The sequence below is a fragment of the Phocoena sinus genome, chromosome 2, assembly GCF_008692025.1.
Source record: "Phocoena sinus isolate mPhoSin1 chromosome 2, mPhoSin1.pri, whole genome shotgun sequence".
Classification (NCBI taxonomy): Eukaryota; Metazoa; Chordata; class Mammalia; order Artiodactyla; family Phocoenidae; genus Phocoena; species Phocoena sinus.
The window spans coordinates 148,465,997-148,486,145 of record NC_045764.1 but is presented as its reverse complement, the minus strand read 5'-3'; the positions used below and the strand labels follow the sequence as shown (position 1 = coordinate 148,486,145).

The 20,149-nt window shown below is 44.1% G+C and overlaps 1 protein-coding gene across 1 annotated transcript in view; it reads left to right on the top strand.

Annotated features, from left to right (window-relative positions):
* The window catches only part of DPF3 (double PHD fingers 3), a 256,158-nt gene extending 240,059 nt beyond the window's left edge, over nt 1-16,099 (top strand). The window contains exons 9-11 of the mRNA XM_032624903.1: nt 5,648-5,760; nt 15,404-15,485; nt 16,028-16,099. Coding sequence (XP_032480794.1) covers nt 5,648-5,760; nt 15,404-15,485; nt 16,028-16,098 — 266 coding nt within the window. The 3' untranslated portion in view covers nt 16,099. The remainder of the gene's footprint in view (nt 1-5,647; nt 5,761-15,403; nt 15,486-16,027) is intronic.
* Nucleotides 16,100-20,149: the final 4,050 nt, after the last annotated feature.

The window sequence follows — 20,149 nt, the reverse complement described above, 5'->3', positions numbered from 1 at the left end:
CCCAGGGTTTGTTGAAAATGAACTGTGTTTCTCTCACTGTGCTGAGTATCTATAGCGTGACACTGACTGGTTAATGGCTCTGTTAGCTTCTAAGTCACAGTTGTAATGTGAACTCAATCAACAAGGTATATATCGATATTTTTGTCCCTAAAAGGTTGGAAATATCCATGTGTGTGGGCAGTTGTGTATGAGCATGTGTGGAAGTAGGCAGCTGTAAATATAAAACTAACGCTGGTTTTGCCTGGATATTCATCTCAATACCGCGAACTCCTGTTCGCTGTCCCTGAGCATTGTCAGTGTCTATGCACATGGGTTCTGGAAAGCCATGACGTGTATCCTTCAGGTGGCAAGGGGGCAGTCCCTGCTTTCAGATGCCTGCCTTCTCTTTTTCACTGAGTTCAGCAGACTGCAATTTCATACATACCAACCTCATGAACAATCTTCTTTCTGAGAAGCGTCTCACATCCTGCTAGTTTCCCTTTTCTACCCAGCTGCTGAAATAGCACCCCAAAGCCAAATCTCCGTTGTCTGAAAGCCCTGTCCAGAAGTTAGGTCTTCGCACATGGTGGCCATGGGTTATATTTCCTGTTTCAACTTGTAGGGAAGATTGAGGTCCGTTTTGGAAGGAGTTAGGGCTGGATTAAGAATGTCTCTTTACACCAAGTTCACCACTGGACCAACTGAACAAACGGGCAGAAGATTTACTGAACCCTCCAAATAGAACAAATTTGGAGGAACACTCAGGAAGGACTTGGTTTTTAATGATCTGGCTGGGATGAATCATGCACACCATGCCACTTTCTAAATCCATTTTGGTAATTGAAATCTTATAAATGTCCTGTTGAATCATCTCACCCAGGGGACCTGGGAAGTGTTGTTTCCCCTTCACTCCATTGGACTATTTAAATAGCAATGCAGGTATTCCTCGCTTTAAGAAAACTGGATATATGGAAAATCTAGATTTCCAAGCAAGTATGCTAGAGAATGATGGTTAATTTTACAAAACAGATTAAGACAGGAATCTTTAAGTATTGGGTGGCCATAAGTAAATTGCTTTACTGCCAATGTGCCTCTTTATTTTCTACCACCCTTGAATTGGAAAGACTATTATCCACTTACTTCCAAGGATTTTAGAAATTAGTTCTGGGCAAAAATAAGGACTTCTAGCAGTAAAACTTAGATATGGGCTTCTAGCACTTTCCTTAGCAACTTTTCCTTTTGTCCAACAGTATGCTTTATTCCAGTCATTTCCATGGTAGATAAGAAGTCTTATCCCTATAGTTTTATCTGGGAAATGACTTTTCCAGTTTGTAGAGAAAGGCAGCAGACAGGCAACCTGTTCTGGTGGCACAGAAAGGAGGACTTAGTTCTGGGCATAGTTTTTGCACCTGCTAATGGCAGCTTGGGTGACTTAACTCTCTGTGTCTCACCCTCCGCAGCTGAGAAGTTGCATCCCCTCCTTTCCTCTCCCACTTGAGTCTGAATTCTGAACTGAAGGAGCTCTGTAGCCAGAGCTGAGGCTAATCTTAGTCCTACATTTTACCTGGGGTGGAGGCTGTGTGAGCTTCGTTCCCTTCCTTTGGGTGTGAAGGTCTTTGGGGGGAGACTGGTGACTTTCTCAAAACTGGAACACAGAGAAAGCCCATGGGATTTTTTGAGACACTTCCAGCAGGATTTTCTCAAGCCCACTTGCTACTGTTCACTGGTCCAAAGCTATCCCAGAAAATGTCTTCAGCGCTCAGCACAGTGGTTGAGAGGTCTTGAAAAGAGAGTTGGCTCTCAGTAAATATTTGGGGAGTGTTGTTGGCTTCATGAAGCACGCACCCCCCGACCCTCACCCCCGGAGGCATCCAGAGGCCAGCTGTGGAGTTACATGTCACGCTCTGGAATGTGCTGACCTTCCTTCCCGGGGAAGGTGACACTGCTGAGGGTATTATTATTAGTAGGGCAACTTCTGCTCAGCTCTGTCAGCAGGCCCTCATTCAGGGTCCTTATCGAGCAATGACAAACTCATGAACCTTTGGCAGTCAACACCGCTGACCACCCTCTCCTTCTTGAAAGCTCTTCTCTGGGCCACTGTGACCCATACTTGCACGGTTTGCATCTTACCTCTCTCCAGCCATCCTTCCAGTTTCCTCTGTTGGTCCTTTCTTTTGATCTTCAAATAGTTGAGTTACTCAAAGCTCAGTCCTAGACTTTTTTCTCTCTTCTTTCCTCTTCCTTTCTCTTTTTTCCCTTTTCCTAGATAATTTCATTAACTCTCATGGTTTCTATGACCACCTATTTAGCAAAAGCTCCTAAATTTATGTCTAGTTCATATTTCTTTTGAGCTCTAAACCCCTATATTCGACCATCCACTTGACATTTCCACCCAAAGTCTCACAGACTTCCCAAATTCAACATGCTCAAAACAGAGTTCTCCTCCCCCTCCCCCATTTGGTCCCTATATGCTTTCTGTAGTTCCTCATTTGAGTAAGTTTCACTGCAACCCACCTTGTTTCTTAGGTCGGAATCTTGAGACTATTTCTCATCATCTCTTTCCCACACTCCCAATGCTCAAATAATGGTCAAGTCCTGTCAATGATTTCTTTAATATTTCTCCAAGCTCCACCTCCACCATCCTCGTCTCTCTCCTAACAGCAGCATCCACCTCCAAACTAGTTTCCTGGCAACAATTCTTACATCTCTACATTCCCTCTGCCCCCCATCCCCCAGTTCTTTCCTTAGACAGCAGCTCCTTCCTTCCTTCCTTTCCTTTCCTTTCCTTTCCTTTCCCTTCTTCCCTCCCTCCCTTCCTCCCTTTCCTTCCCTCCTTTTTGATGACTTAAATTTTTCTTTGTGTTTTTCTTATTTAAAAAGACCTTTTCAACTTTTTATATTGAAATAATTATAGCTTCATAGAAAGTTACAAAATATATTACTGAGAGGTGCCATGCACTCTTCACCCAGTTTCCCCCAATGTAACATCTTCCGTAACCATAGTACACTATCAGAACCAGGCAACTGACACGATGCAATCACAGATCTTATCCATATGTTATTGGTTTTACATTCACACACATGTGTGTTTATGCATGTATGTGTATACTTCTATGCAATCTTATCAGTACGTAACTCACTGCAGTCAAGGTTCAGAACTGCTTCACCACCCAAAGATCCCTCGTGCTGAAGGAATGCTCCTTTAAAAACACAAGGCAATTCAGTCACTGCCTTGCTTAAAATGTTTTTAATGATTTTAAAGCCCCAGATCCTTAAATAAGGGCCACAAGTGCCCATGTAACTTGGCTGTAGCTACCTCTCTGGGCACTTCTTGCCCTCCTCCTTTTGCTCGGCAAGCCTCTGCCTACTGGCCTTTCCCTTCCGTTGAATTTGCCGAGCTCCTCCACTGCTCAGAGCCTCTCCACGTGCTGTTCTCCTCACGTGGAATCCTCTCCCTCGCCCACTCAGCTAACTCCCCCTCATCTGCCAGGTATCAGCTTAAAGATCTTTCTCAGGGAAGGTTTCCTTGACATCTCAGACTAGATTTGATTCTCCTGTGATTTTTTCATTGCCAATTATGTTTTTTCTTTACAGTACTTACACAATTATAGGTAAATAGGTATGCGTGTAGTTTATTAATTTGAGTTCTCTCTGACCAGACTAGAAGGATTTGGGGGTGAGGGTCTTGCCCACCACTGTATCTTTTCTGTCTAGTGCCATGGCTTGCCTAGCAGATGTTCAATAAACCCTAGCTCATGAACAATTACTGTAAGCTGGCTGGTTGTGGCTGGGTGTGCCCTAAGGCCGCGGAACAAGGCAACATCAACCTGCTGTTCTAGGTATATACTCCATGAATTCATCTTCAACCTTACCAGATGTCCTATCTGAGAACCTGGGCATCTATGGCCCAGACCACCCAGAACCTCAAACTGGTATTTTCTCTCCTATTCCCATCCCAGTGTTCTGTGTGAGAGATCAGAATAGGGAACAACCCTGGCTAGTGTTCTTCTTAGACAGATCTTTGAGATGCTGTCAGGAATATCAGCTGGGTGTTCATCCAGGCTTTTAACGTAAGGCTTTGCTCTCCCCAGGGTCACTGGCATGGTGTCACTTTGAGAGGGTTATTCAGAGCTGTGAGGGTCTAAGTTGCATGGCTCCTGAGAAGTCCTAGAAATGCTTTTAGATCAGTCCTCTCCTCAATGCTCCCACCTGCTATTTGCTAGGTGTCCCCAACTCCCCTCACCATGAGTCATTCTGTCCGCACTCTCACTCTCAGAGATAACTCATTGTGGTTTGCATTGGTGGCAGCCCAGATCTGAAGGGTCCTTATAGTGACTGAATAGACAGTATTTCCCCCAAAGGACCATGATAGAACTCTGTGAGGGTTTGGAAAAGAAGAAATGGGGGCCTCATGCTGGGATGTGGCTTTGCCAAGGAGTGGTGGTACCGCATGGGATCTTGACTGTCTGTGGGGGACACTGGGTTGGACACTGTGTTGGTTGCCCCTAATTGGTGCCCCATCTATACTATCCTTCTTTAGAAGCTCACAATCCCTCACGTGAAAGAGGCGACACATGCACTATATGGTGGATTTGACAGAATTGGGAGAAGGGTGAACCCCTAGCAATAGGCAAAACTATCAATTCTTTTGTGACAGAGTCAGTAAAGGGCTTTGCCCGGGGTGTCTGGGCAGATCCCTGTCTGATTCACAGCCCTGGGAAACTGGGGGTCATCATCCAAGTTTCCCTTCCCTGCCAAATAGGAGGTCAAGGTCTTCACATTCTGGGGCTCACAGTTGTCCTCCTGCTGCTGGTGTCTCTCTTTTGGGCGGGTGGTGGCTGAGAGCAGAGCCCAGCTCCAGTGTAGGTCTGCTGGGGCTGGGTCCTCTAAGATCACATTAATGTCCCTCCCTGCTCTTATTATTGGCTTGGCTAACGTGATACATAGGATGGAGAGAAGAGTTAGAGCCACTGACGAGTCCTTTCAGGATAGACCTGGCTGTTGTGCTCCCTTGCAGTGGTGCTCCACTTCTTCGCCCTCCCTGCCAGGCTGCTTCCCTCCACAGGGCCTGTTACTGTGCAGGGCATGGACTTCTGCTTGTCCCCTGGGCGTGGGCATGGACACCTTAGGTAGCAGTGTAGTGCCTCCCAGTGCCCCCCGAGCTCCGTTCCCGGGAGCCTCACAGGTTCCCTCTGATCTGCTCCCCGGTGCCCTAAGGCAGTGTGCACAGCTTTGCAGGTCAGAAGGCTCAGCTGCAAATAGCCCATATGTGTTACCTCCCACCACAATTGACGCCGGGGAGATAATGCTGCTGACTCTCACGGTGTCGCCTTGTGCTGTGCGATTTCCTTTCTCCTTCTCTCTGATCACCACTTTCTGTCCTCATCAACTGCTTACATCTCTGGGGGAACATGGCTCTTAGGGCAAGAGGACTTGGATGACGTCTCTCCTCAGCAAAAGGCTTAATACCTATTTCTCTCTTTGGGCGTTGATCTGATGTAACTGTGGGTGGTGGTGAGGATGGTGGGTAGGGCTCCAGCCAGGCTCCCACTTTACTCCACAACCTGTGCTACCCCACCCTCCCTCCAAGTTGGCCACGATGTTGTGGCATTGAGGGGTGACAGGTCAGACCCTCTGGCCCTAATGCTGCCATTTCTGCTTCCTCCAGGTCACCCCACCTGCCTGCAGTTCACCCTGAACATGACCGAGGCTGTCAAGACCTACAAGTGGCAGTGCATAGAGTGCAAATCCTGCATCCTCTGTGGGACCTCGGAGAATGATGTGAGTGTGGGGCTTCCCGCATGGGAGGGAGAAATACAAGGAGCTGGGAGTCCTTCGAGGATTGGAGAGGAAGGCAGGATTCTCATCACTGGACTCCTGGAGAAAATATCCATCAGGACCTCCTTCTTGACTTTTGCCCCGAGGACCCTTGGGACCCTTGTGCTACAGGGACCTTGGGTACTCTTCGTGCCTGTGGAGAGAGGTGCAGGAAGTGATGGCCAGAGGCTGCCTTGCTGGCCGTTAGCCCTCAAGGGTTCATTGATAGACAATGGTGCCCACTGCTTACGGTTGGGATGTGCTTGGCTCTTTACACCACATTCTGGAGTGTGTCATCTCACTTGGTCTAAATGTTAAGTATAATAGATGCAGAATTTTAAAAACCCACATTTTGTTATGGACAATTTCAAATATATACAAAGATAGAGAAAATAGTGAAACTGATGTACTCCCATGACTAGCTTCAACAATGATCAATACATGTCCAATCCTGTTTTGTAAATATTGCCACCTCTTTCTCCACGATATTATAGTCCTAGTCATAATATCATTTCACCTGTAAATACCATATGTGTCTAAAAAAATAAGGATTTATGTTTTACAGCTTGTGAATATATTTATTTTCAAGTTAAAAAAAGAGATAAGGACTTACTTATTAACAAAAATAACTAAAATATTAACAATAATATTTTAAAAAATCAATGATTCCTTAATATAATGAAACATCCAGTCAACATTCCTATTGCCTCAATTGTCTTAAACATTGTGTTATAATCATAAATTGTTTTAAAACGTTTTTATTTACAATTTATTTGAATTGGGATTCAAATAAGACTCATACATTGCAATTAGTTGATATGTCTTTAAAGTTTCTTAATATACAGGGTTTCCTTCTATTTTGATCTTTTTTTCCCTTGACTTTTTTTGGCGTTATGCGGGCCTCTCACTGTTGTGGTCTCTCCCATTGTGGAGCACAGGCTCTGGACGTGCAGGCTTAGCAGCCATGGCTCACGGGCCCAGCCGCTCCGCGGCCTGTGGGATCTTCCCGGACCGGGGCACGAACACGTGTCCCCTGCATCGGCAGGTGGACTCTCAACCACTGCGCCACCAGGGAAGCCCTCCCTTGATGTTTTTGGTTGAAGAAATCAATTTATTTGTTCCATAGAGTTTCCCATGACTGTATTTTACTAACTGCATCCCTGTGGTGGTGTTTGACATCTTCTTCTGTCTCTTTTATTTCTTGTACATTGTTGCTTAGAGCTAGAGGCTTGATCACATCCAGGTTCTCTTTCTTTTTCTCTGTCTCTTTCTTTCTCTGTCTCTAAAATATATAAATAGCAAGACTACTTCATAAATAGTGAGGTATACTTTCATCAGGAGGTATGTAATACCTGGTGTCTCTCTTTCCATGACGGCAGCATCTTCGACTACACTGACTATTTCATTAGGGGTCACAAATAGTGATGTTCTTATTCTATAATTACTTCTTTGTGTATTAGCTGGAATAATTCTATAAAGAGAAACTTTTCCAACCTCATATTTGGTTACCTTCATGTATAGATTATATAGAAAAGGCAGGATAAATACTAGATTCTTTCCCTTTATTTATCAGTTTTCAAAATAAGGGGTGGATTCAACAGGTATTCGTGATCAAACCCTCAAGAAAATAGAAATTGTGGGATATTTTCTTAACATGATAAACTTTTTATACCTTAGAACTAAAGCCATTGTCTTATTTAATGGAGAAATACTAGAGGCATTTCTGCTAAGATCAGGAACCAGGTAAGGATGCCCACTATCTCTATTACTATTCATAATTTTTCTAGAGATATTAGCTAATGCAATTAGACAAGAGAAAACAATAAGTATAAGAATGGCAACAAAGTAGAAAATTTTTCTCTATTTCGTAACTTTAATAGTATATCTGGGCAAGTCTAGAGAATGAATAGTAAAGCTAACTCAAACATTAAAGGTAGCAGGATATAAAATTACCATACAAAAATTAATAGCTTTCATATGCACAAATAATAACCAGTTAGAAGACATTATGGTAGAGAAACTCCACTTACAGTAGCAACAAATAAGAAATATTTAGAAATAAACTTAACAGTAAGTATGTAAAACCTAAATAAAGAAAAATTTTAAATGCTTTTGAAAAGACATAGAAATAAATTTGAACAAATGAAAAGACATTGTGTGACCTTGGATAGAATGACTCAACATTGTAAAGATCTCAGTTCTTCCTAAGTTAATTTACAAATTTGATTCAAACCCAATAAAAGCACCAACATGCTTTTTAATGGAACTAGAAAAGTTGATACTAAAGTTCATATGGAAAAACAAACATGCAAGAATAGCCGAGGAAACACTGAAAGACAACAAATTATGGAGGGAGTCTAGCCCTGCTAGATATTAAAACATACTGTAATGCTTCTGAAATTAAAACAGTATGGACAAAAAGACCAGTGGAATGGAATAGAAAACCCACAAAGCGACCCAACTACATATGGACATTTAGTATAAAATAAAGGTTGTATCTAAAATTACTGGATCAAAGATGGACATTTTCATGAACAGTGCTGGGACAACAGGGTAACCATTTGGGAAAAGATAAAATTAGGTCCATATCTCATGTAATATGTAAGAACAGCCTTCAAGTGGACTGGGAATATAAATATAAAAAATAAAACCATACTAGTAATAGAAGAAAACATGGATGAATTTCTCTTTAAATAAAAGGAAAGATTTTCTGTGAATCGAAATTCAGAAGGAATAAAAGAAAATGTTGACAAATCTGACCACATAAACATTTGCATAGTAAAAAACACAATAAAGTAAAAAGACAACTGACAAAATGGGAGAAAATATTTGCATCATATACCACAGATAAAGGTGGCAATATATAAAGAACTCTTAAAATTTGTGGAACAAGGGACCATAAACCTGATAGAAAATGTGAAAAAGATATGAAAAACAGTTCACAAAAGATATAAAAATGACCCTTAAATATTTGCAAAAAAAAGTTTGAATGCACTCATAATTAAAGAAATTAAAATGTAAACAAAACTGAGATATCATTTCTTACCCATAAGAATGGGAAAGAAAAGTATGGCAGTGCAAAAAAGTATGGCAGTGCATTCTGTTAATGAAGCTGTGGGAAAGGTGGCACCATTATATATTGTCAGTGGGAATACAAAGTGGTACAACCCTTCTGGAGGGAAATTTAGCAATACCTAACACAGCTAGTGTGCACTTAACTTTTGACTCAGCTATCTCACCTATAGGAATCTACCCTAAAGATATACCCACAACTCTATGAAAATACTTATGTGTAAGGTTATTCATAGTCACACTGTTTATAATTGGAAAATATTGGAAATGACCTAAATGCTTATACACAAAATGGTTGAATAAAGGATGGCACAATGAAGTACTAGGCAGTTGTAAAACAACAACAACAACACAATGTAGATATTTATGAATTAATATGGAGGGATTTCCAGAATATATTGTTAAATAAAAAAGCACAGTAAAAATGATATCTACAGTAAGCTGCCATTCTTGCAAGAAAGGCATAAGAAAATATACATGTATCTATTTACTTGTGTGAAAGAAATACAGGAAGGATAAGCAGAAAATTAAAGAGATTGGTTATCTACAGGGTAGGTGGAAATGGGGTAGAAAGAATGGGGAAATGGGGGTGGGATAGTAGGGATGGGGGGTAACACTTCTCTGAAAATACCTTTTTGTATAGCTCTGACTCTTTGAACCAAGGTATTGTTTCACATACCCCCAAGATAAATACTGAAATTCAGCCAGGAGAAGCAAAAATGGAATATGAACAGTAACAAATGAACTTAACTATAATATAAATAGTAACATGGCCATACTGAAGGGTAGGGAAGGAAAAAATTAACCTAGATAACTTTGGAAAGTAGTATTTGACTGTGTATTTCAAGGCTAGAGACAGAAATGACTATACACATATTATATGCTAGTTAGTAAATTTGTTTCTCACAGGCATGTGAGTTAGTCATTCTGAAACTACTTGATGTGTCTGCAGGTCTGAACTAATACATATATATTGTGAATAATGAGAGCCAGTTTTCCCAATGTCCGAGAAAGAAAAATCAAATAAAGGGAGAAGGCTAGACTGAACCCTGTGGTCCTGGGTTGGAATAGGGGGTATCAGTATGAATTTATGCTTTTAAATATAATATATTTTGTTTATATATTATATATCTATAACTATTTATATGTACACACACATGTGGATAAATACAGAAATAAATATAGATGTGCACCTACACGTGCATTTATTTCCTAACTCTGTCGTAAGGGCCTAGAAGCAATGACAACCCAGAAGCAATGAGGACCCATAGCACCCAGATATTGGTTTCTAAATACCATTCTCCAGTAAAAGGAGCCAGGGATTCTTGGAGAAATAGCTGGAGCTGGGAAAATGTAAGAGGAGGCCGGAGCCTCCTGTGGTACTAGAAAGTAAGGAGGTGCTAAAAAATTGGTAAAAGACACAGGAGCCAACTTGAAGGAATTCCTAATGGCCCAATCTGGAACAATTTGAGCCACAAAGTAAATAATGATAGTATTGGATTATAACCCAAAGACAAAATAAATATTCATATTAACATTTTAAAAATTGAATAAGTGAATGAATTAATGAATGAATGGGGAAGAGGTAAACTCTTCCTTAGAGCAGGATTACAATTAATAAATGTAGAGGGCAGAGGGAAATCACCAGTAGACAAACATCATGGTATGGTTGTTGTAAGCAAGAATCATCAATTGATGCTAAAATTAGAGGGCAAAAGTATTATGAGAAGCAGAATATTTGCTTGATCTCAAAGTATCTCCCCTACCCGATTACTTATTAATATGTTACAAAGGTAAAAACCATAACTTTACCGTGGAAAAACTACACTACAGATACTATACTACCTTAACTATAGGATCAGAGTAACATTACTAGTAATAAGATACATTGGGGTCCGTGCCCCCCCCCCCCCCCATCAGATGCACTGAGAGGATCTCCTCTTATGGAAGAAAGATCAGACAAACTCAGACTGAGTGACATTCTACAAAATCACTGGCCTGGACTCTTCGAAAGTGTCAAAGTCATGAAAGACAAAGAAATCAAGGAACTGTCACAGATTCAGGGCACTAAGAATACCTAACAACTAAATGGAATGTAGGATCCTGAATTGAATCCTGGGGAAAAGGACTTAAGTGGGAAAAAAAACTGGTGAAATTCAAATGAGGTGAGGTCTGCAGATTAGTCAATAGTGTCATGCTAATGGCAATGGTGATTCCCTGCTTTTCATGATTGTGCTGTGGTAACGTAAGATGTTAACTTTAGGGGAAGCTCAGTAAAGTGTGCGCAGAAACTCTGTATCATTTTTGCAACTTTTCTCTAAGACTAAAATTATTTCAATATAATAAATTAAAAAATGATGGGATGTTTCCCTAGCATCTAACAAAAGTGACAAAGTTTTTAGAAAATAGTATCTTTATGGACTCGAGGATTTATACATACTTGATTTATTTCAATCCATTACAGTTAAAATTGTCCCATCTTTGGGACAGTGTTCCCACTTTTGTTCCAGTGGGAACACAGTTTGGATCCTGAGTCCTTCTGACATGACCTCAGTAGTATTTGTTTTTTTAATATTTATTTATTTTTTGGCTGCGTCAGGTCTGCACACGGGATCTTTTGTTGCAGCGCGCAGGCTCTTTGTTGAGGTACAGAGGCTCCAGAGAGAGCGGGCTCAGTAATTGTGGCATGCAGGCTCAGTTGCCCCGCGGCATGTGGGATCTTAGTTCCCCGACCAGGGATCCAACAGGCGTTCTCAGCATTGCGAGACGGATTCTTAACCGCTGGACCACCAGGGAAGTCCCTGTCTCAGTAGTATTTGTTTCCTTGCTTTCCAATATGTAACGATACTTATACATTTCATGCTCCAGACCTGGAATCAGCCATTTCTCCAATGACTCCTGGTTCCTTTTAGTGAGCAATGGTTTTTAGAAGATATAATATGGGTGATGGGGTGCTAATTTTTACTGCATTAGTCATTGTTTGGGAGCATTTTCAATGGACAGAGCTAGAAAATAGGTTTTGCTTGTTTTAAAGATAAAATACACTGAATTTACACTGAGACTTCCAATTCATTGCCAGAACTAATTATAGGGTTTTTACTTAACCTTATCGCTCTTACATCTGTATTTTCTTTTAACCATGTCAAAATTTTTGCTTCTCATTACCAACATAACCACTCATTTGATACACACATAGAATATCAATTCCACTATTAACAACACTAATATGATTGCTGGAAAGAAATATATATATGTATGTATATGCATATTTGCACTTGTTTTTGTCCTTAAGATATATTTGACTGAGGAGGTACAGTCCAACTACTTGTTTCCAAGTCACTTGGAATAGTTTCTTTCTGTGTGGTTATGCCACCAACTAGTACATGATTAGATTCATTTGTTTCATTTTTCATTTTTTTTTTTTTTTTTAGTGACAGTTACCCTGTGAATTTTGCTTTATGACCATGTAAAATATTTACTGGCAAATTTTTAAAATAAACAGTATGTTCAAAGAAATCTAACTTCTATCCCTACCTCTTTTACACTCTGCTTATAGGACCATTTAAAAAAATTATGGTTTATCTTTCTATTTTGTTAAATGGAAACGTGTATGTGCACATGAATCCATAAGAAAGTGGATGCATTTTCCTAGAAAATGGTAGAAAGATATACCTGTTTTCTTTACTTTGCGTTTTCACTGAATATCCCAGAGGTTACTCCACAGCAATGTATAGACATAATCTTAACTCCTTCCTACAGTTGCATAGCTCTTCATTAGTTTATTCAACCAGTCCTTTATTGATGGACATTTGGGTTGATTCTGGTCTTTGGCTTTACAAATAGTGTTAATGTAGAGGTTTTTTGTTGACTTGGCAGAACCTTAGGGGAGGAATCAAGGAGTGAGTCTGCTCGGGCAATAGGGGGTTCCTCTCACATAGCCAGGGATTTACCCTGCACATCCCAGAAAGGGATTCCCATTCTACTGGAACTGTAGCCATAGGTGAATTCTGGTTCTTGACTACTTGGGAGTAAGATGTCTTTAAATTGTGTTTCTCACGGGGGTCCGCATGAGCTGGGGGTTTTTTTGGTGGTTTTGGCTGGCAATTATCTGAGAAGCAAATGGAAAAGAAGAGAATATGGCGCTAGGCAATGATCAACCCATGAAAGAGAAATTTAAACCCACAGATGCCTTGGTTTCCCTTTGGGAAAGTCCAATCCAGGATATTCTACCTCCTTGTATTTCTCGTGTCAGCACTAGAGTAGGAGTTATCAATGTATTTCAGATATTAATAATACTGTTTCTCACAAGTCTCTCCCTGTTTTCTGTCCCTATCCTAACTGGTTTCTCCTTGTATTATCCCTAAATCATATTGTCATTTAGCTTATTTCAGCTCCAACAATAATGGTGTAACTCTTTTGGAATAAGCCACACTGTTCTGGTTTTCATCCTACCTTTCTGACTGCTGTTTCTTAGTCTCTTTCTTCTCTGCCTGGGCCTTAGCTTTGGTGTTCCCCAAGGATCTATTCTTGGCCTTCTCCTCAGTAACTTTTTTGAGTCCTTGATTTTTCAGGAAATTCAACGAAAGCTATGGATTTACCCTTTGCTCAGAAAAATGTACCTCTGTACCCATACACAGAGTTGTGCATATAATTTCTAGGAGTTCATGAACACCCCTCCATGAGCACAAGTTCAAAGACATCTGCTCTCACGTACTCTGGGCTTCCCTTCCCAGGACCTCCAGTGCCATCTCATCACCGGTGACTCCCCAGTCCATATCTTACGCCCAGGCCTCTCTCCTGACCTCTAGCTGCCTCCAGGCACCCTCACCAGGTGATCTGTAGACCTACAGATCATGTTCGTAGCTGAGGTTGCCTTCCGCCTCCCACAGGTCTGCTCCTCTGCCCACGCCTCAGTGGATGGCTACATCGTTTGGCTTGCCGACCAAGCCACCACCTAGAAGACATCCTTGATTTCTTCCTTATCACTCTCTACATCTAATCAATGACTCTCAGATGGAAGCAAGCCCCTTTTCTCTCCCCCAAGCCACAACCCTAGTTCAGGATACCATCGTAAGTTTTCTCTTACCTGGACAACTATAGTAGCCTCCTAAGTGGCCTTCCAGCCTCAAGAACTAATCTCTCTCCACCTGGATATCTTTTCTTATACAGCAGCTAGTGAGATCTTTCTATACTGCAAGTCTGACCATGTTATTCCTCTATTGCTAACTCTTCGAAAGCTTGCCATTGTCCTATTGAAAGGTCTTAGCGTGATATAAAAAAAAAGATCATTCATGATCTCTCCTGCCCCATTGGCTTGCTCACAGGGGTTTTCAACTTCTATATCTACTTCTTCTAGGATCTCTACAGTGGTGAGAGCCAAGGTGAGATTTGATACAGAACTTAACTTTGCAGACATCTTATAAGCCATCAAAGCAGGCCCAAAGGTCACTGAATAGAACAGGGCTGAACCTGGAGAATGGGGACCAGATGACAAACACTTACTGAGTAGCTACTATGTGCAAGGAAGTTCTGAAGGAGATGCGGAGATGAGTAAGACAAGGTTCTTCCCCAAGGGTCTTGCAATCTATAAAGGAGTGGACAAAAGAGGCATGTTCCAAATGGACTGGGTGTACACGTCTACCACATGCCAGGCTTTGTAGCATAAAGAAAAGTGCAATTAAATGTCCTAAGGAAGAGAAAGTACTATGAGGATGCAAGAGGGGTCAGAGAAATTCCATTTGACGAAGATTAGTGAAGGCTTTGTGGAAGAGAAGTGTTTGAAGACTTGAAGGGTGGGTAGGGAATGGTCCAAAACAGAAGGGGTCAGGCACTGGGAGAGTCTCCAGGCAGAGGGAACTGCAGGAGCAAAGGTGCCTACCGTGTCCTTGGAAGTTAACCACAGCACTGGAGGTGACTGTTCTCATCTGGCTCCAGCCTCCGGCCCCCGAAGAGGCTTTTGAGAGCTGAAAGGTGGCATTGCATTTCTCTAAACTTGCATAACGAAACCCTGGAAAAGTTCTGAGGTGTTATGGATGTTACCAGCAAATATGGTTGCTGCCCATTGCACAAATGGAAAGAGTGAGGTTGAGAGGAATTCAATTAAAATTTGCAAACATTGAAAGCACTTTCTAGGCACTAGGCAATCATCCTGGAGAACACAGAAATGCATGAAATTAGTTTTCCACCCTTATGGAGGCAGAATTATTGGCTATGTGAGTTCAGAAGGATAAAGAATCCCTTTAAGCTTGGGTGTGAGGTGGTGGTCTAGGAAGGCTTCTTGGAGGAGCTATGATTTGAGCGGAACTCTTAAGTGGGAGTAGGATGTGCATAGTTTGGGAGACGGAGGGGGAAATTCCAGGTGTAGGCAAAGCACAAGGCATGTTCAAGGGACAGTGAGGACACTAAATGGGGTCTGGAAAGGGGCATCCAGGGAAGTTGATCAATGGAAATAAGGCAGGCGCAGTAGGTGGGGGCCAGATGTTGGTTCTAAATAATTCAAACTTTCCTCCTCTCCTCCTATTCTGCATTCCACTAGGACCAGCTCCTCTTCTGCGATGACTGTGACCGCGGCTACCACATGTACTGTTTAAATCCCCCAGTGGCTGAGCCCCCAGAAGGTAATGGTGATGAAGTCAACAATAACAACAGCTACTTCTACCACTTACTGAGCCCTCACTAATGTGCAGGCCTTGTGCTAAGGGCTTTACGTGTCTTGTCTCATTTAATCGTCACAACCCTACGGAGCAGGTATGACCACTCCCATTTTACAGATGATGAAACTGAGGCACAGCTCAACCAGCTGAAATTTCAACCTGAGGGCCAAGGAGATGTTTCCCAGACATATGGCTGAGAGGGTGGGGGAGGTGTGAGCTTCTAGAGGAAGTGGTCCAGACCCGGTGATTCCTGGTTAAAGAGGCACAGCCAAGGAGGGAGGGTCTTCACTGCAGTTCAACCAATCATCTCTGAGCACTTTCTGTTCCCCCCCCACCCCCACCCCGAGCAGCTGAGCGACAGACTCCAGCACATTTTCAGAACTGGGACTCGGTCTCTGAATCGTGAAAGTCAAACTAAAACAGGGCTTACAAAAAGGTTAGGGTCGAGGGGTGGGGATTGAGGGTCGGGGGCGGGGCTGCTAGTAATGCCATCTCATTTCTTGTAGGGAGCTGGAGCTGCCACTTATGCTGGGAACTGCTCAAAGAAAAAGCCTCAGCCTTCGGCTGCCAGGCCTAGGGCCCCAGGTCACAGAATGGGGCTTGCTGCCGGAGAGGCTGAAGCAGAGCCCAGTTCAAATCAGATCGAGCCCCTACTCCCGTATTTCCAGACAGACCAACTGCAAGGAACATCAGTAACCACAGAGGGCGTGGACACGTGGAACCGAGGGGGCGAGACATCTGCTGAACTCCTACACACAGGTTTCCGTTCTTCAGCCAGCCCCTCCTGTTTCTGCCAGAAAGATCGTAAACTTTTGAAGAAGGACCCCAGCCACAGCCCTGTGGACCCCCCTCACCTTTACCCTAGCACTGCGGCCCTCTCACTGGTTCCCATTTAAGGAGCCACTGGTCCCATTTTGTGACCACCCATCAGTCACTCATGCGTGGTTTGGTGTTTTCTATCTATTGTGTTCCAAGAAATCTTCGCACAGCCTCCCTGCCCCCAGCTTCGCCTCTTCATCCTGAACCCAGCAGAGGAGCAAAGGGCTGTGGAGAAGTTTTTATTTATTACAAGTCCCGCTGGAAACTTCTAGACTCGGAACCTAGAGGCTGTCTAGACGATGGAGCCCTGAAATCCCTCCTTGTTCCTTGGTCCCAGTGAAGAGGAAGAGCTGCTTCCCCAGCAGATATCCAGTGGCATCCACAGCCAGGGCGATCTCTTGATGGGGCTGGGGAGGGAGGGGGAGGCCCTGAGGGGTGGACGGAAATGTTGTGAAGATAATTCTGAGGCCCCGCCATAGCCAGTCAGTATTCGCTGTCCATCAGGAACGGCCTGGCAAGGCACCGGACCTTCAGAGCTGGGGCATCCTTGAGGAGAGACAGGCCACAGCCTGTGGCAGAGGAAGAGACCAAGACCCTGCCTTCCACTCAGCCTGGGTCTGGAGCTTTCCCTGTGGGACTCAAGAACCAGGAAGGTGAGTGAAGGCTGCCAGGTCAAGAATCTGAATGTTGGTCCCAAGGACTGCAGCTCTGAGAAACCCTTCAGTATTGATGTGACACCACGAATTCCTTTTCCCAAGTAATTCCTTCCTTCCACATAGTGTATGTTTGCCATTGTCTACTGAGACCTGACTCTGGAAATTTCAGGCTGGGGGAGGAATGATTGTTCCCTAAACAAATAATTGGGGTGATGTGATTATTTACGACCAGGGCGACAATCACGCAGAAGCTTCAGCTCGAGGGCTGCTCTTATCTCCTAAGCTCCCCAGTACATGCTGGACTCTCCTTTTGAGAAGCCAGAGGTGGGGAGGCTCAGTTCCCAGAAGTCTGTGTTGGAAGTCAGCCCTGTGGGCTGGAGCGGACCGGGCTGCCTTTGACTCGCTGCAGCAGTGGCAACAGCAGCAACACACAAAAACTGACACATTTCTGGAAAAATCATTTGCCTAAAGGACAGGTCTCAGTGAGCAGGACCCTGGCGCACGCTCAGCTTCCTTGACATCAGCTCCATCTCTGTGGTCTGGCTGCTTACAACAAAGGCCCAAGTTATTTTTAGTCCTTCAGCTCCTGAAGAAGCCCCTGGAGCCCCAGAGGCTCTGGCCGCTTGGGCTACCTCTGCCGGGCTGCGGCCTTCTTGCCGAGACTTGGCAAGAGCCCTTCTTCCTGGCTAATTGCTCTTGGCCGGCAGACCCGGGGCAGCCTGGCGCACAGCCGAGCTGTGCTGCTCTCCCCCAGGTCCTCTACGGGGTGACCTGTGGCCAGCGACGGGAGTCAGTCTCCTGCAGGAGCCTGTGGCCTTGGAGGGGGTTCCATGCATACATAATGACCTCGTTTAAAGGGCCTGACCAGATGAGATTTTCATCTTCCTCATGAGATATTTCCTTCCCCCTGCTGGTTGGTGAACCCGTTTTGGATTCCGGAGGCCCAGGGAGGGTCTGGGAAGTTGCTACGTGGTCGCATCGTCCATTTACCCCGGGCGGGTCATATCAGAGGGCCAGATTTCTTCTCCTGACCACTCCGGCTCTCTGTCCTCCCACAAAACCCAAAGTGAGCGTCCTCAAAGGCTGGTTATTGGTTTTGAAAAATCACCTTGATTTAATTTTAGGAAAAAAGTCATCAAAATGTTCTCAAAAGCCACAAATGGCTTAAAAGTTAAAAAAAAGCAAATCTGAAACCAAAATAGTGACCCTACAAGTGACAGACCCTCTTTGGAGTGTGTGCAAATCTGTTCCCCACCTCAACGCAGATGATGGGGTGGCTCTGTTCTCTCTCCAGCCACACTTGCCGCCACAGAAGCTGAGAGGGTAGGATTGGGTCTCGCAGACCAAGGACGGTGCTGTAACCTTCCACAGGGATGAGGGTGGCCAGGAGTCTGGACCAGACATCAGGAAGGCCCATAGTTCCCTTCCCAGTTTCACTTCCTGAAGGATGGGCCCAACCCCTTCTTCTTTGGAGACCTCAGTTTCCCCGTCTGGAAAATGGGGACAGCAAATCCAGCTTGTGAGATGGCACTTGCAGGATACTGCAAGCAAACAGAAGTCATGGTCACATTTATCACCTTCTGTATTGAGAAAAGGAAAAGTGTTGGTCAACAATTGCTCTTTCTTTGAGCCCCAGAGAATGAACTAGAATCACATTGAGTAGCTGTGTGACCTTGGGCAAATCACTTAACATCTCTGAACCTCAGTTTGCCCAGCTGTGAAATGGAGAAAATACTTGTCCTGCCTGTCCCACAGTGACATCAGGAGTCTTAAAAAGCATAATGTTATATAAATCATCACTGGAGAGCTGGGCTTGTCAAGTAGGGACCCCAAATGATTTCTATACCCCCTTTCTTGTGTGAGTTAGCCAAGGTTAGACGCCTTCTTGGAATCTCCATTTTGACCAAAGGGGGTTTATATTTTAAGGAAGAGGCTGCCTGTGGTCGGGGCCACTAGGTCAAGCTGTGACAAGAAAACTGTGACTGAGCATGGACCTGTGGTGGAAGGTGAGAGATCTATCCTGGGGCTGGGGATTTCAGAATGAAGATGCTCCCTTCTGTAAGGTCAACACAGCCTAGAATGGGGTGCTAACTTCTGGAGAGGGCTATAATTCAGCTCAGTGTAACAGTCACTTAAAAACTTTGGTTTAAAGCCCAGCTCTGTTAGTTTCTAGCTGGTTGACCTCAGGCAAATGACTTAACCTCTCTGAGCCTCATTTCCCACATCTGTGAGGCAGGGAGATATGGCTTCTCCGGCAGGGATTTTGCGGGGACGAGAGGTAATGCTGCTGAAGGTCCGGGCATGGGCCCTGGCGTGGGGAGGGACCCACACCTTGGTAGTTCTGGTCACTGGGTCCAGAGGCCACCACGTGGAGATAATGGTGCTGTTGCCTCACAGCTCAAACCCTGGGAACAGCCAGGGTGCCTTTCTTCTGCTTCACCCCGATGTTGTGGCTCCCGCCGACCAGAGAGGAGGTGAGGCTGCGGGATCCCAACCGGAAGTTGAAACCCTCTGTTTCCTGTGGGTATTTTTGAAACTGCTTTTCGGGCCTGTAGCAAATCCAGTTGGAGGCACTGGTGTGAGGAATTAGAGACAAGGCCCCTGCCAGGAGATTTACCTTCCTGCGGCTTTCCTTCTAAACCCCCCACTGGCTCAGAGCCCCTAAGGCAGGAGCCAGCAGGTCCCAATGAGCCCCTGCTCCTGTCATTGCCCCAGGGTCAGGTAGGGAGCCAGGCAGGCCTAGGAGAGCAGTTGCTTCCCCACACTCAGCGCAGGCCGTCTGGGACCACGTAGCCAGCCCGCGGGGGTGGGGGAGGGAGGGAGGCCAGATTCCTTCAGAGCTGGGGAAGATACCAGGTTTTAAGGCTGGGGAGGGTTAGGGTTTCACAGTGATGGTTGCATGGTACCCTGGAGAGTTACACTCATGGTGCATCTTAGTTAGTCTTTGTGCTTTGAACATAGCATGATTCCTTTTGGCCCTTCCCTTTAAAAGTTCAGATATTTTAAGGAAGAAAAATTAGAGGATTATTATTACTTTTCCTATGGGGGCAAGTTTAGGAGAGAGATCTATGCTCTTGAAGAAAGATTATGGGCACACTTAGGCTTCCAGACTCAGAGAAGAGGGGCCCCTAGTATCCTCTTTGAGTCGTGTGT